The sequence below is a fragment of the Bufo gargarizans genome, chromosome 3 (assembly GCF_014858855.1).
Source record: "Bufo gargarizans isolate SCDJY-AF-19 chromosome 3, ASM1485885v1, whole genome shotgun sequence".
Classification (NCBI taxonomy): Eukaryota; Metazoa; Chordata; class Amphibia; order Anura; family Bufonidae; genus Bufo; species Bufo gargarizans.
The window spans coordinates 258,358,109-258,375,838 of record NC_058082.1 but is presented as its reverse complement, the minus strand read 5'-3'; the positions used below and the strand labels follow the sequence as shown (position 1 = coordinate 258,375,838).

At 40.8% G+C, this 17,730-nt stretch overlaps 1 protein-coding gene across 1 annotated transcript in view; it reads left to right on the top strand.

Moving 5' to 3' along the window:
* Positions 1-14,804, top strand: part of NF1 (neurofibromin 1) — a 192,512-nt gene extending 177,708 nt beyond the window's left edge. The window contains 6 exon segments of the mRNA XM_044285074.1: positions 667-767; positions 1,748-1,890; positions 4,132-4,178; positions 5,329-5,545; positions 7,474-7,527; positions 13,744-14,804. Coding sequence (XP_044141009.1) covers positions 667-767; positions 1,748-1,890; positions 4,132-4,178; positions 5,329-5,545; positions 7,474-7,527; positions 13,744-13,886 — 705 coding nt within the window. The 3' untranslated portion in view covers positions 13,887-14,804.
* Positions 14,805-17,730: the final 2,926 nt, after the last annotated feature.

Below are 17,730 nucleotides of genomic sequence, written 5' to 3'. Positions count from 1 at the left end.
CTATCGATGAGCTGGATGATGCTGTCTCTCTTTTCTTGGGAAATCTTCTCCCTGGCTGCTCCTGGATTCAAACAAGTGACCTTTCACTTGGAAATCAACCTAATAACACACTGAACTGTTAGAGAATGTGAGAACAGGTTGGAATTTGTAGCACACAAGAAAAAAAAAGATTGTTCCATCACATGAGCAAAGTTACATGACAAGAATCTGCATAACTAATTATATGCTGAATAGTTGCAAGTCCAATTTATGTATGAGATAGCCAAGAAGGTTGTCTATAAAATGATGGTGGTCTCAAGTTCAAAGCTGTAGTGGATGGTGAAATATGGAGCCTGAAAGTCAAAAGTTCAAAACATTGTTACTCTTTTATGCTAATAAAAAGTATACTGATGTGTACCAGCCAAATAGAGGCCAAAACAGCAGACCCTTTTCCCCGTAGGTTAATATGGGCCTGTGGCTACATTCAGTGTATGAATTGGAAGCAAAACATGATGTGAACTTAGCCTTGTTCTCTGCCTCTGCATCACTTCCACTCCTTTCACACAACAATAGTGCCTTTGGTTTTGCTTATATCTGATGTTTCGGAGCTGCTTTGTGCATATTGCTGATATTACTGTAGTAATTGAGACATGAATCATGCGTTCTGATTTAGGCTTTGTTTTTCAGGCTACACTTGTGAAATACACTACAGATGAGTTTGATCAGCGTATCCTGTATGAATACTTAGCTGAAGCCAGTGTGGTCTTCCCTAAAGTGTTTCCTGTGGTGTAAGCATCTCACAATTTAATGATGATCTCAATTGTGCAAACATGTAAAAAAAATAATCAGAAAAACAAATTGTACGAATCAAAATTGTCATCAAACAGACATCTTGAGCAGTGAGGGGCTGGACCCTCTACTGAAGAGGCTACCTCTCCTTCTACTTAATTGACAGGGTTGAGCATCATAAATGGGCCTGTCAATCTCACACCTGCGGCTTGCTCACAGTAGTTCAGAGGCTCTGCTGCTGGAACAGCGGGTGCCAACTGTTCATGCGCTGCTACACTTCCAGTGTGAATAATGTAATTATTATTCACATGGCACAACATATGCCATGCTATTTATGGGCCTTTTTTTTTTTTTTTTTTTCTGCTTCAGAAACAACCTATTTCATTCTGCAGTCGCCACAGCAATTAGGTTGTCACAGGTCCCAGTGGCTCTGGTAAACAGCCTATTCTGTGTGGACTCATAGGCATTGACTCCTTGGGCAAAAAAAATAGGTTAACGATTGTCCACTATGTTGACATTGTTTTGACTGTAAGGACTCTTTCAGACAAGTGTGTTCGGCCCAGGAAAAACACACCATGTGATGGCCACATTTCCCGGACCCAACATTACTCTTCTGACCCACAACTCGCAGTATCATAATGATTTATGATGCTGTCAGTTCCTGCTTGGTCTACTGTGTTTTACTCACTGCATTATGCATTATGGGAGTATAGCACAATAGACCCGCAGTCCAGCAGGAAATATGGCCATCACAAGGAGCATGTTTCCCAGACTGAACACCCTTATGTGAAAGAGGCCTATGGCTGGGTTTACACATTCATGTTTTTCTAAGCAGTTTTTAAGCCAAAGCTTGGAAGAGGATAAGACTCCATACCTTTAGGTCCCCTATTTATGATGTACTCTTGGCTTCAGAAACTGCACCAAAAACCTAAACATGTAAACCCAGCCTAAATGTTCTCATTCTTTTTCTTTATTTCAGACACAACTTATTGGACTCTAAGATCAACACCCTTCTGTCTTTGTGTCAAGACCCAAATTTATTAAATCCTATACATGGAATTGTACAAAGTGTGGTGTACCATGAAGAATCCCCTCCACAGTATCAACCATCTTACCTGCAAAGTAAGCTTAAAGTGTCTTGGAGTGCTGGAATAGGGCAGTTCTTCATTATGACAAAGAAGCCATGGGTTGCTGGTCTCCAGATGTGCAGCTCACTTTCAAGTGACCTTTAAAAGGGTTTTCCCATCAATACTTTTTAGGGCATATTTAGGTCCTGTGTAAAAAGGGCATTGGAGGCTTGTCCCTTGCTGAGGATTCTGTCTGCGACCCAGAGAAGAGCACTGTTCAGATCAGCAGCTTAAAGCCTTTTTCACACAAATTATACAGATTTTCTCAGCATGCGTTCAGGGTGCGTTCAGTGAAACTCACACCATTTTGCAAGCAAGTTCAGTCAGCCTTATTTGTGATTGCGTTCAGTTTTTTCTGCGCAGTTAAAATCAGTTTTGATGCATTTTTCAAGCGCGTGATAAAAAAACTAAAGATTAACAAACAACATCTCCTAGCAACTATTAATGAAAACATTGATGGTTGCAACCGGATGTATGTGTTTTTCACTGAAGACTTATTCACTTCTATGGAGCCAGGGCCGCGTAAAAAACACAGAATATAAGACTTGCTGCGTTTCTCACGCAATGCAGAACTAATGCGTGAATTTTTTTTACACAGACCCATTGAAATGAATGGGTCAGGATTCAGTGCGGGTGCCATGCGTTCACTTCACGCCTCGCACCCATGCAGGAAAACTCGCTCGTGTGAAAGGGGCCTAAGGCCTCTTTCACACGATCGATACGGATTGGCTCCGGGTGCGATCAGTGAAACTTGCAACATTTTGCAAGCAAGTTCAGTCTGTTTTGTCTGCGTTCAGTTGTTCAGTTTTTTTTCCGCAGGGGTGCAATGTGTTTTGATGCGTTTTTCACACACGTGAAAAAAAACTGAAGGTTTACAAACAACATCTCTTAGCAACCATCATTGAAAAACGCATTGCATCCGGACTTGCTTCCAGATGCAATGCCTTTTTCAGTGAAGCCCCATTCACTTCTATGGGACCAGGGCTCAGTGAAAAACGCAGAATATAGAACATGCTGCGTTTTTTACGCAAAGCAGAACTGATGTGCGAAGGAAAAAAAAGCTCCTGTACACAGATCCATTGAAATGAATGGGTCAGGATTTAGTGCGGGTGCTATGCGTTCACGTCGGGCATTGCTCGCTCGTGTGAAAGGGGCCTAAGAAATCTCATCCACAGACTGCTTACAAAAAACGCAGTGTAAATTGAACTGCGGTACAGATTTTAAATCTGAAACGGCTACAATTTCTGGTACATTTAGACAACCCTTTAAGGGGTTGAACCTGGACACACCCATATTTTCACAGCAGGTTAACAGCTATTTCCTTCAAAATTGCACACCGATAGGCTGCTACAACAGCTAGGGTTTTAGTGATATCACGGTAAACCAGACTTTCCGTGTTCAGGTTTATTGATTCCATCCAAAGCCAGGAGTTAAAGTGGCCGTGCAGGATAGGTCATAAATATCAGAACAGTGGTAGTGTTACTCTGCGCCAATCCCCCCATCAGTCATTTGAAGAGGCTATTGTCTGCATGCGGTCTATGTTATAGAGGTGGTGCAGTGTAATTGTAACCATTTACCATTCACTTTCGCTGCACCTCTTCAAATAGCTGATTGGCAAGGTGCTGGTAGTCAGACCCGAGGATAGGTCCTCAATATCATGACACTGCACAACCCCTTTCATTCAAAAAGAGAAGGGGGTTGGTCACTTTATAAGGCTATGTCCCATATTGCCATACAGTACATGATGATGTCCACGGGCTGTACCCCATCCATGGGAAGCAAAATTGTGGCAGTCACGTGGTTTACTTATGTGACTGCTTTCTTAGTCATTCACTGTTGCATCTTCATCTGCGCAGGTGCTGTGGAGTGTCGGACACCTACCAATCAGCTAGTGATGGCCTATGCCAAGGATAGGCTATCACTTAGTAAAGCCTGGACAACCCCTTTAATAGGTTAGACATTCTACCTATAGGTGGCACCAGAGAGAGTTTAATGTGCATGCTTTTTCCAGAGGAACATTGCACATTAGACTTCCTACACCAGTTGGATCTCCACACGGAGAACCAGTACCTTCAAAGAACTCACAGGATACAATGTATGCAACAGCTTGTGTTTTGTAATTTTCACCAGCAGTGATTTCTCTATATTTTCATATTTATAACCAGTCTATGATTTCACAAGGTGATATATTGTTTAATCCCTTTATATCAACTGAATATCTGTTTTTAAATTGCAGGCTTTGGATTTAATGGGTTGTGGAGGTTTGCTGGTCCTTTCTCAAAGGTAAAATATATTAATGCTGTGAAGTGCTTCCATGTAATGTATACATTGTGTACTTACCTTGCAGTAGAATGGCCCTATGGACCCTTTCAGGACACAGCCTGTTTTTATTTTTCATTTTCTTCCCTGCCTTTTTTCATTTTTCTGTTCACATAGCCGTATGAGGTCTTTCTTGCGGGACAAGTTGTATTTTTTAATGGTACTCTATTTTACCATAGCTTTTATTTGAAAATGAGAGAAAAAAATCTTTGTGGAGTGAAATTGGGGAAAAAAGTTCAATTCCTCCAAGATTTTTGGAGTTTTGCTTTTAAAATGCTATTCACTGTGCGACATGAGGACTTTATTCTCCCTCAATTTTTTTTCTATTACAGCATTCACCATGCACAATAAATATTGTTATATTTTAATAGTTCTAACATGTCGATACCTATTTTATTTTATTTTTTTCTGGTTTATTTTTATATGTAAAATTGGAAAAGGGGACAATTTTTTTTTATATATATATATATATATATATATATATATATATATATATATTTCTAATATTAAAATTTTCTGTGTTCTTTACATTTTTTTAAAAACAGTTTTTTTTTAATTGTATTTTAGTCTCCTTTTGTATAATATTGCAGTCTATGGGACTGCCTGTCAGGCAATACTTTGGGCATGAATCTGCAAGCAGCTCACTGGGGGCCTTTACAAGGCCCAAGGCTGTGATGGCAACGAGTTACAGCCCTGTGATTTCACCGGGGGCTTCAAACAGATTCCCCTCCACCTGTTTAACCCTTCATCTTCCACAGTCACTATTGACCGTGGCATCTTAGGGGTTAAATGTCCGGGAACCGGTGTTCTCTCCAATCCCAGTGATTGCGGTTGGGTGGCAGCTGTATTACTGAGCCAGCACGTATGGAATGGGCTTAGTGCGTGAACCTGCTCCATATACATACACTGCCCCAATGACATACAGTTATGTTGAGGTGAGTCACAATGCTGTAATAACAATAGAACAAAGCTAGTGGTAGTACTGGTAGGTATTGTGTGGAGGTTCTCCAGATGCCACTGGCTAGTACAGCCGCCATGCTGATTATGCAGTGCCAGTGCTGTAGTCTTCCACATACAGTTAATGATTTCTAACTATCTTTTCTTGTTTCATCAGCAAACACAAATCCCTGACTACGCAGAGCTCATAGTGAAGTTTCTTGATGCCTTGATTGACAAGTACTTGCCTGTTATCGATGAAGAAGCCAGTGAGGAGTCGCTGCTGACGCCTACATCTCCATACCCTCCTGCTGTGCAGAGCCAACTGAGTATTACTGCTAACCTTAACCTATCCAATTCCATGACCTCCCTTGCCACTTCCCAGCATTCCCCAGGTTAGTTGTGCACATCAGAACATTGTGTTAACGCAATAAGGGGATACTTATTGAAATACCTGTCTTTATAGCTTAGGAAACTGTTTACTGTTATAATTGGGTGAAAAGTTAATTCCTAGCCTTTACTGACCAGATGCACCTATGGATTATTTTATCATACAGGGGCCATTTCAAACTTGTGCTAAGCGCCACTCTTAGGCTGGCCATACACTTTATGAATGTATATTGGCATACCCCGCTGACCATCTAATGTGTATGGGAATTCTTCCCCAATAGCAGATCAAGGGGGGGGGGGGGGTGGATTGGACAGTTGGATTTCAACATGCCCGATCCTTCTGTTATTACTGGAGGTAAGCTGCGGCCAGAGGTGCCTGGCAGTGGCGTTCTCCCCTCTCTCTATTGGGAAGACATGCATGTGTGAGGCGGGATAGGGAAGAATTGCTCTTGGACATCTATTATATAAGTAAGGACAGCCTTAGGTTCTTGTTTTTAGAAGCCAAAATAAATAGTAAAACTAATAATATTTTACGTATCGGGAAAGGAGTGAAGAGCATTGAAAGTATATTGAGTTACATGGCTTGTACTGATCCTGGGTTGCAGCTTGTACTATACCCCAGAGCTGCATGCACAATTCTGCAGGATTCAGCACTGAAATTTCCCAGCGTTCCTGGCCCATTGTCTGCTCAGAGCTTGTCCTGGAGAGTTCCATTCCTTGGGATCTTTCATTGATAATTACTTGGTTTCAGGACAAGGTTCAAGGCATTTTCCAGGCATATTCTCCAGCTCGACCTGGTATTGGGCATGAAGGGATACAGCCGTTGCCTTCACATCTCTACTGCCCATGATGAAGTGGCATCTTGACAATGTCATCTGTTGTCTGAGACAAATGTATTTACAAAGCTAATCAACTTTTTATTTTACAAGTGTACATATATAACTGTACAATGGTGTTCAATGGTCAACATATGCTGTGGCTGTTACGCAGTGTAATAGAGTTGTTATCCACAGAATAGTCATCTCTCATCTTTTTTTCGTGTGTGACATAACACTCCTTGTACTGCCAGGTAACCTTTTATTTTATTCTTCCATGTACTAGTTGTTAAAGAGGACCTGTCGCCTATCCTGACATGTCTGTTTTAATATTTTTTTTAAAAAAATTCCCTGTATTATAACAGTTTTCTTATAGCTTTTTTGTGCTGTTCTTCTACTATTCCTTCTAGAAATGTGTGTATTCATTGCCAACTGGGGTCAACCAGTTGGAGGCTTGTCCCCGCACAGTCTGATACTATCCAATCGGTGCTGCCACTGCCAGTGCGAGGACACACCATTTTGACAAAGGGAATGGTAACACGCAGTTCACAGATCATCTTGAGGAATAACTGAAGAATGGCACAACGCGAAGCTCTAAGGAAAATGCTCTTATGATTTCATGGGGGTACAATTATTTACTAAACTAGACGAGTAAGAGGAGCTGCCAGATTCTCTGTAAGATGGTATTCCGATTATATCAAGTTATTCCTAGCCCACAAGATAGGGGATAAGTATTAGATCCATGGGATAGGGGATAACCATTAGATGACAAAAAACGGGACCCTGTACCCCACAGGGGCCCCCGGAACGAATAGAATTGCAGGATGAGCATGTGTACTGCTGCTGCATTCGTCTCTCTGATAGCAGAGTACAGTGGTCAGTTATTTCCAGCAGTCCCATAGAGGTACACGGAGCGGCAGTGCACATGCACAACTTGCTTTTCCCATGGGGGTATGGGGTCCCAGTGGCCAGATGATAACTTGATATAACTGGAATCCTTTTAAACATAAGTCTGTAGATGTTGATTAGTCTCATCCATCTGTCTTTTTTTCCGCCATTATTCATATTCTTTCCTTTATGTTTTTACTTCCCTCCCCTCTCATTCTGTGTCTGTGAAGCTTCTCTGCCTTGCTCTAAATCTGCAGTTTTCATGCAGCCACTCCCTCATCAAGGTACTTCCCTTCCACCTATATGCACGAGTTCATGGTCATGTGCAAAGGCTTTGCGCGCTTGGCATGAGCATTTGTATTCTAACTCTATAAAACACCTGGGAGCGGTTGTGTGTGAGAGGTGGCACTGAAGAAGTGCACTGTGGGTTTTAAGCACCAGTTCTTTGGTTTACTACTATGTAATTGTCCTGATAATTGTCAGGGTTTTAGTGAATTTTCATCATGTAGGTTGTTGATTTCAGTTTTAAGGAATTCTTCCCTCAAAAGTCCATAAAATAGAACAATGTCAGAAGGTTGTCATCCCTGGTGGCTCAGTGGTTAGCTTGTCACCCTGCAGCACTAGGATCCTGGCTACACTTCCAAGCCAGGACAAATTCTGCATACAGGTTGTAGCTTTCCTTTTCTTCCACACTCCAAAAAAATATATAATTAATTGTAATTCAGCATGAAAGCACCAGGGGGACGGGAAGCAATCTCGGCAAAGTGCTGCGACATATTTTGGCGTATTGTAATAAAATGCTGATAATGGACTGTTGTAATGGCTTCAATGAAGGGCTTAGGTGATCTACCGAGAACAGGGCAGCGGAAACTTGTTTTCTCGGCTTCGTTTGAGAGCGGTCACGGAATGTGATGCAAGCCTATGGCCCGTCTGCACCGAATTAAGCCAAGAGTAACCATCTCCATTCAAAGAAGCATGGTTTTTCATCAAAGTGGCACAATACCTATATTCTACCATATGGTTTGTGTCTGTTGTGGACAGAGGGGGACGGGTTTATCTACATTTTTGTATCTGTTAAAGAGTAGAGTAGGGAACAGCAGTAGCCCCCAACAAAAAACTGTAGAGAGGAAATGTGAGGGCTTTTGGTTCACCTACTTCTGAAAGCATAATGTTCGTAGGGTGACGATGCAAAATTCAGGCCTGTCACTTGGGTCTCGGTGTGTAGCAGCCAGGTGTTGTGATCGCCATCTGCAATCTTTGGCAGGAGAGATCCTGACACATTGACTCAATGTATATGGTCGCACGGTGTTTGCATGCTTGTTTTCTCTTGTGGAAGTAGCTTAAAAAAATGCTGTGGCAGATTTACAGATACTGGGGGACATTTATCAAGCACTGCATCCTCTCCAGGGTTTTCTTGCATGCTGTCTAGATTGTGGTGGCGTTGCAGTGTTATTACAGCTTCCCCCCTCGTTCACTTGAATGGGGCAAGTGGCTGTAATTACACTGAACCACCACTACAATGTAGACGGCATGCAGGTAAACAGTGCAGAAGATGCAGCAACACAACCTCTGCCAACAGCTGAACAGCAGGGGTGCAGGGGCTTAACCTAGACCCAACCTGATATCGATGACTAGTGTTGAGCAAAGCGGGCTTCAGATCCTAGATCCAAAGTCGTTTGAATTCTGTATGGAGATCAGTCTTCGTACAGTATTTAAGTGTATGGGCTCCATCAAGAGAAATTTGTTATCTCCGAAGTCTCGCTAACTTCGGCATTACATTTTTAAAATGGTAGTCTGAAGTCTGCTTTAGTACCCACTGGTTCCTCGGTACCGAAGCCGACGTTGGAACCAAGTTTTAATATGGTTGAAAAAATCAAATCCTAATGAATTTACCTTGCTGGAGCCCATACGTTTTGATGCTGTATGGAGACTGATCTCCGTACAGCATTAAAACAAAGTTTTGAGTGAAACGTTATTGCATCTTGGAACCGAAGCTCGTTTCGCTCATCCTTATTCATGGCCTATCCTGCACAACCCCTTGAAAATGTGGGTATTTATAACATCTGCCTGCACCAGTAAGCAGTGACATTCTGGATATACCGGCACACTTTATGCAGTGATAAAGGGTATGTGCACTTAATACCCATTCATCTAAAATAAAAAGTCTTGCTAAAAATACTATTTTGTGTATACTGCTCCTATTCAGACCTCCAATGTGTCTCCATTATTACAGGCTCGTTCCTTTCTGCGCCCTCTGCTTGCTAACCTACTGTCAGGAGATCTGATATGCTTGGCAAATATCATCAGGTCTCGTTCACATGAGCATATTGAATTGCACATAAATACAGAACAAACTCAGAATTCCAGTTTTAGCTGTTTTCATGTTCTTACATCTTTGCATTATTTTTGCCTCTATTGTGTAAGTATTAATTATTTTTCAGATAAATATTGTCAGGTTTTTCCAGCAAATACACGTGAAGACAGATCAGAAATGACTCCATATTATTGTGCAGTGCGCCCTCCAAGTTTCTGCACTCCGTTCTCCTTGTACTGTAGGTGCGGGTCCCAGAGGTAGGACCCGCTCCTATCAGACAATGGGGGTATATCCTAGCGATATGCCCCCATTGTCTAAGATGGGATAACCCCTTTAAAGGACCTTAACATGTATAGCTTGGAAGAAAGACGAGACAGAGGGGATATGATAGAAACTTTTAAATACATAAAGGGAATAAACATGGTAAAAGAGGAGAGAATATTTAAAAAGAAAAACTGCTACAAGAGGACATAGTGTTAAAATAAAGGGGCAAAGGTTTAAAAGTAATATCAGGAAGTCTTACTTTACTGAGAGAGTAGTGGATGCATGGAATAGCCTTCCTGCAGAAGTGGTAGCTGCAAATACAGTGAAGGAGTTTAAGCATGCATGGGATAGGCATAAGGCCATCCTTCATATAAGATAGGGCCAGGGGCTATTCATAGTATTCAGTATATTGGGCAGACTAGATGGGCCAAATGGTTCTTATCTGCCGACACATTCTATGTTTCTAGGTGTCAGAACTGATCTGTTTGGCTCGTTTTCGTCAGACGGACACCAAAATGTTGCAAGCAGAGTTTTGGTGTCCACATCCAAAGCGTAATGGAGACAGAACGGAGGCAAACTGATGGATTCTGAACAGATCCTTATCCATTCAGAATGCATTAGGGCAAAACTGATCCGTTTTGGACCGCTTATGAGAGCCCTGAACAAATCTCACAAACAGAAAGCCAAAACGCCAGTGAGAAAGTAGCCTTACCTACATATTGGTCACAAGTAGACCAACCCCTTTAATTACGCCTTATTCACACAGTCAGTGTTTGGCTATCAGTTATTGTGAGCCAAAACCAGGTGTGGTTCGAAAACACAGAACAGGTGCAAAGTCTTCCATTATACCTTATCGTGGTGAAGGATCCACTCCTGGTTTTGGATCACAATTGCTGATTGAAATCACTCACCAAACATTGACTGTGTGAATAATGCCTTAAGCCTATGTAGGACTCTTCTGTAACCCTTTAATGTAAGCATCATAAGATAATAATAAGTAACTACTTTTTAGTTACGTGCTAATGTTGTGTACCTATTATTTTCTGGATCAGATTATGGCAGCGTATTCAGACTATATACTCCACAACGCTAAAGAGCATTGAACCAAGAGGGAGCCGCAGCCTTAGCCGAAACTGTACCTTCCAGAATTGAGTTTCACTGATGTAAACGTGGCACCTAGCGGCAGCTGGAGTTTACTACATAATTTACTCCAACATTAGCTCATTTTCCAGCTCATAAAACATTCAGAATTGGTCTTTTAATGGAAGTTATTTGGAGAAGAACTGCCGCTTTAGAGCTGTCGTAATGGATTGTATTTGGATAACTAACCGGTTGAATTACAGTGAATTTGTTAGTATAGCATGTGTAGAACATAAGAGGGATGAGAGAATTTAGAGATGGAGGGGAGTGACCCTTTTATAGAATCCATCAATTCATCAAAGCACATCTCTTGTCTGGAGGACCCAACATGCAATTTGCTAATCAAATCGCTCTATTTTAGCCCTTATTTTATGTTTTTTTTTATTTACCCTTGAGGTAAACCACATGGGCTTTGATTCTATGCATTGTAGGTGATAAAAGAAAATCTATTAAAATAGTAACATTCATTATTTTATTAGTGGTTGTCCTCATTTTTCTATTGAAGACTTATCAGGATAGGTCATCAATATCAGATTGGCTGCAACTGCAGCAGCAAGCAGTGTAATCAATAGGATGGCTTGTGTCTGTTCAAGTTAATAGGACAGAGCCATCCCATAGTTGTAATCACACTGCTGCAGTTGCTGAGGCGAGCAGGTAAACAGTGAAGAGAAGGCAGCGCTTGTACGAGCGCTACTTTCTCTTCAAACTGCTGATCGTGAGGATGACGGGAGTTGGCCCCCTGCCGATCTGATATTAGTCACCTATCCTGAGGATAGGTCATGAATAGAAAAAAGTGGACAACCCCTTTAAGATTAACTTTCACCAATCTTGATGATCCCATTTTGTAGGCTCATAGATTATACCAGTTTTATCTCCCAGCGAGTTTTTCTGTCGATACAAAATAATATGGTGAAGACATATGAACCCCTCAGAAGTGGATAGGATGAGTATTGTAGTGTAGGTGGAAAGCCCTTTAACGCACAGTGTGGTGCTTGTTAGTTTCCAGTACCTTTTTTGTCAGTGGTGATCACATTCATGTAAGACACGATTTCGCACTAGACCCTGCTTTATTTGGTATTTCTACAGTTAAAGGGGTTGTCCAGGATTATAAATATATGCTCTCTTCCTGAGACTGCACCACACCTGTCCAAAGGTCATGAGTAGCTTAGTTCCAGACACAGCCCATAGACAGTTGTCATACTTTTCCTGGAAGAAAGAAATCATGTTTTTCTAATTCTGAACAACCCCTTTAGGCCTCCTGCACATGAACATGTGCGCCCCGTGGCCATGCTGAGGCACGCAAATTGTGGGCACCGTCCGTTGGGCAGCCGCATGGGAGCGTGGACCCATTCACTTTAATGGGTCCGCAATCCGTCCGTTCCGCAAAAAGATAGAACATGTTCTATCTTTTTGTGGAACGAAAGTACGGGACGAAACCCCACAGAAGCACTCCGTAGTGCTTCTCTAGGGTTCCGTTCCGTGCTTCCATTCCGCAGCTCCAGGATTTGCGATCCTATTGAAGTAAATGGGTCCGCATCTGTGATGCGGAAATGCCCACAGAACGGCGCCCGTGTATTGCGGGTCCGCAATACGGCAAAGGGCAGCGCACGTTCGTGTGCAGGAGGCCTTAATCTGTATTTGTACTGTAAATGTTTCTGTAACAATTCTACACAACAATACACTTCTTGTCAAAGTTTCTTCCCCAAGGGCTACAATAAAACTGAACATGGTATTATTGATGACCTCTACAAAGGACAGGTCATCAATATCAGATCAGTAGGGGTCAGACACCCAGCATACCCTACTGATCAGCTGTTTCTAGCAACCACCGATGCCAGAAATTAAACACTGGATGGAGCCGGAAGCAGAAGCCTCCCTTTACTGTGTAGTGGCCATGCCAGGATACAGAAGCTCAGCTCCCCATCTTCCCGGAACATAGGTCATCAATGTCTAAGAATAGTTTCACACTATGCCAGAACAGCCTGTCGGAAGGTTGTGCCCCTAGACTGCTGGAAATTGGCCGGAAAAAAACTATGTGCGATTCTCGACATATTTGCCAGGTTGAGGCTGGATCTCTGTTGGACCCCATTATAGTTAACGGGGCCGGACGGCATTCCAGCAGCATCCGAACAGCCTGCCGTATCTGTTAATGTTACTGTGAAACTAGCCTAAAAACTGGAATACCTCTTTAAGAGATATTTTTGGCATATATCAATAGAATAGGTAGGAGTTCCAGAATTGTAACCCAATCTGTTAGAATAGGGATTGTCTGCTGCCTTGTAAGTAATCTGGGTAAAACTGATGAACTGTGAGATAACTAGCGCTGATATCAGCAGTCACCATGCATGCAATGTGCTTTGAATGCTTCCAAATTTCTTATGGAGCTAATATGTAAACTGAACTTATGTGCTTGAACTGATATCATCCACATGCATGAATTTTGGGGTCATTTATTTTGAACTGTACCTTCTGGGTTGGTTGTAACACACGTGCCAATAAAGTAGGGTATGTGACCACTATAGCCATTATTATGCACAATGGTGTTGTGTTTTTTTTTTTTTGTTTTTTTTTAATACAGCTTACATAGGACTGCAGATTGTAGAGTCCAAAGCTATTTTTCAAGTTCAAATATTTTGAAAAAAACGTTTCCTTTCTAGATGATGTCTAGTAGTTATGTCTTACCATCGTGTGAATTAATAAGCACACAGTGACTTTAGTGCACCTTTAAATCCTAGACATCAAGTTTTAAGTTCATCTCCTCTGTCATGTTTTTCTTCCTCAGGAATCGACAAGGAGAACGTGGAATTGTCCCCCACCACCGGCCATTCAAATAGCGGCAGAACGCGCCATGGTTCAGCGAGCCAAGTGCAAAAGCAGAGAAGTGCTGGCAGCTTCAAACGTCAAAGCATCAAAAAGATTGTGTGAAGATTTTTTAATTACCCTTTTTATTTATTTATTTTACAGTTCCTTTTCTAAAACAGACTTACCTAAGCGGTTGGCCCTCCAGTGGCCCCGCGCACAATATGATGCTGCACTTAATTTTTTTAACGTTCCCATGCAGTCAGCCATGTCGCCAGAAGATCAACACATTGAAAGCATTGCTTGAACTCGACACCATTTGGTTTCCTCAGCCTTTTTCTTCTTTTTTTTTCCTTTTCCCGTTCTCTCCATTCTTAAAGGGAACCATGGTCACAAGCATATCAACAACTTGTGAATTTCAGAATGAAGGATTTTGTAATTTTGATAACGGTGGCCCAGCCTTTACTGCATTTCCTGTTCAAAACGTTAGTGGCATTTTCATGAGTCTTTTTGCCTTGTCTTTTTTATTACTGTTTGTGTTTGTTTTGCATTTAACAAATTGTCGAAACTAATCCTTTCTAGTGGCTTTGGTGGGAAAAGTATCTTATTTAAACCCTCCCCCTCTGAAATCACTTTTAGCTGTGGAATTTTTTTTACCTATTTGCTTAGAATTAACTTCCCAGTCGGGATTTATTTTTTATTTTTATTAACCTAATGGTACTTTAAAAGCAAATATGAGACAGGTGTGTGAAAGGGGCCACTACTAATTTGATTTCTGGGTACTTGCAATAAATTTCTCAAATGAATTATATTTTTATTCCTATAAAAATATGTTGATCTATATTCCAAACATTGCTGTTAAAGTATTGAAGCATTTCTGTCATCTTAAATGCACCAGTGATTTCTGTCCTTAAAATGCACTATTTCTAAAAGGCAGATTGTATTCTGAAATGGAATCATTTGACATGTTGTGTAAATATTTGTTTGTATTAATTTGACGAGGAAAAAAAAAACTGTTTTAAAAGTAAAAGTGTGGTAAGTAAATTGCTTGCATCTGAGTGGTATAAGGGCTTTAACTCCTTTCTGCTTGACGATCGTTTCCTTAACCCTTCCAGAGAGAGGTGTTAAAAAGAATTCTTGCACTTAAGGGCATAATCTTTTTGAAAGATCTATGCCCTCACGATGATTGGGGCATCATTTGCAATGGAGAAATAAACAATTCACCCTTTGGCAGTGGTGCACTGTTATGTGCAATGTTAAAATAGTAAAAATATATATATATAAAAAAAAACTCAGGCCTTATCGAGGTCAATATGAAGCGGTACGCTTAAACTGACAAGAACCTTCTCGCTGTGGCTGCGAGGAGCGGCATCATGGAACCATTGATGCACTTGGGTTTGAAGGAGCAGTCACATTGTATTATGTAGAAACCTGTAATCGTGATAAGTAAATGCTATTTAAAATCCTTGTGTTTCTTATTGGCATATAGAATGTCAAATCTGCTGCACATATTTATAATACTAATGCTGACTTATGAAAGCAACACAAAACTATAGGTCTCCCATCCGACAGCCCCTGCCTCCGCAAAGAGGCCAATTCATGTGTTCCCAATAATCAGTCTTAGAAATATTGGATTGGTATGGGGTCATCCTAGTTTATGGGAACACATGTTCTCTCACTGTGACATATTAATTCTGGATTAGTGTGTAGTATTTACAGTGACTGACCAACCATTTGATACTCTACCACTACAGCATAACAGAGGATAATGCTATTCGCCAGACTTCTCGGCACTGTACTGCTGTAAACACCAAGGTGAGGCCATTGCAGAACAGGGCTTCAGACATTTGTCTAGTATATTCTTAACTCAGAGGAAAATTCTCTTTTTTGACGATATTAAGCAAAAGGGAAAAGACATCTAGGTGCTTGCTTTTAGGGCTCAAATATATTAACTGCTGAACATATGTATAAATGAAACACAAAATGAAACGATGCTCTTCTACAACTTAGGTCTTGGTCTGAGGACCAGGAATGGCTTTAAGATAAGATATACAAATATAATTCTATGTAATAAGACTTTAGAGTGATTTAAGTGTATTTCAGTAAATCAAACTCCACAGCTAAACTAATATAACAATGGTACAAATATGTGTTGGGTTTTAATACGTATAGCACATAATCTGCATTTAATCACATTATAAAGTGTAATTCACAGATGTAAATAAGCTTTTTTTTATTTTCCCACTTGATTTTGTGATTATTATTATTTTTTTGTACATTTTGTTTACAGTCCTGGAAAAAGAAAACTGTGGACAGAAACCTCTTATGCAAACAGTCCACCAAAATCCCATTGTACTTTTGTTTAGCAAATTCACAGGATGGGGTGTTCTTGAAAGGGTCGACACTGTCCAGTGAGCTGGACGACACGGGTGCACACGTGACTTTGTGTTTCCTTGTCTTTATGGAGCGAGGAATCAGAATGGCCCAACATTGCCTGAAATAACCAAATATGCCCATCAGAGATGAATTGCATGCATACTCTCACTATCCCATCATGATCTTTTTCGTTATTGGCGGTCAGGCTAGGACAAGAACTACAGAAACCTGACCGTTTTTGTTTTGTCACATGAGATTCCCAGTCAAATAGACACCTCGTAGTCCCATTCAACAAAATGTGTGCTTAAAGCAGCCACTAGATATAAAATACAGACAAAACACTGTCAGACAACTCTTTTAAAAACCCTAACCTGATTGATTCAGATATCTTCTACCATAAGACAAGGGTTGAAGGGATATTCAACATCCATCAGAATACATTTTGAGCATTCAGATTCTGACGTATTCAGCGACAGCAGCAAACTATATGACAAATACATGACATGTCATAGTGCACATCATTAAATAGAAACTGTCACCATGTAATACAACCGCCATAAAAGGGGGTTATGCCATGCTTGATGTAAAAAAAAAATGAAAATCAGACATCATGTAGTACATGACAACACCTTTCTAACAAATCTAGAACCAGCTCTGTACCTCACATGGATCCAGAGATCTCCCCATTCATTGCTCCAATTGCTCTGCTAGATTATCTTCTGCCTGGCAGCTCAGGGAGCATGTCCTTTCTGCTGCAGCTCTCTCCCTGTAACTGCCACAGGTTCTAACAGAACATATGAAGAAGTTGATTTAAACTGAGCACGTTCAACCAGCTCAGTAAGACGGACAAAAAATAAGGAAAAGAACAAACAGCAGGTGGCGCTATACAGATACATTTTATTGACTAGCTCACTGGCTATACTACATTTTTAATTACATGCCATTACAAAAGTATTCAGATCCAGGTGCTGGATTGAAATAATATAGAATTTTAGTCTTTTGAGCTATCCAGCTACTACAGTAGGTTGAGTAGGGTCTTCCATGGTGACAGATTCCCATTAAATGAACCATGGGATGGATAAGAGTTCTTACACCTCTTCAAAAAGTTATGAAAATTTTTCTTGAAAAATGCAGCAATGATTATCATTGGTCTGCTGTAGGTTTATTCCTAGTTCCTCTGCATCACTCCAATAGGCCGACCACATTGAGTACCGTAAATTCTCTTATGTGCATATTTGGTTCAAAGTATGTTTGTATTCGCAAACCTACATAACGTCCCATTCTCCGAGTGCTGGGTGTGGGCAGCCTGTTTTATTTTTAGGTTGAGTTTTAGGAACTTTCCCTTCTCTTAAGCATGTGGAATCCAATGTTATGCAACCGACTTTTCCACAAAAAGTCACTTTTAAGTGTTAGCGACATTACTTTTTTTAATGCAGTACATTCATCTGTAAATATTTTTTGTGTAAAATTTGACAGAAAAGTATATTTACTACACTGTAAATACATGTGACAATATATTGTATTATTTTGCTTTTTTGTAAAGCAGTTAGTTGCTGTACATGTATAACATACAAAATTTGATTATTCTAGTGTT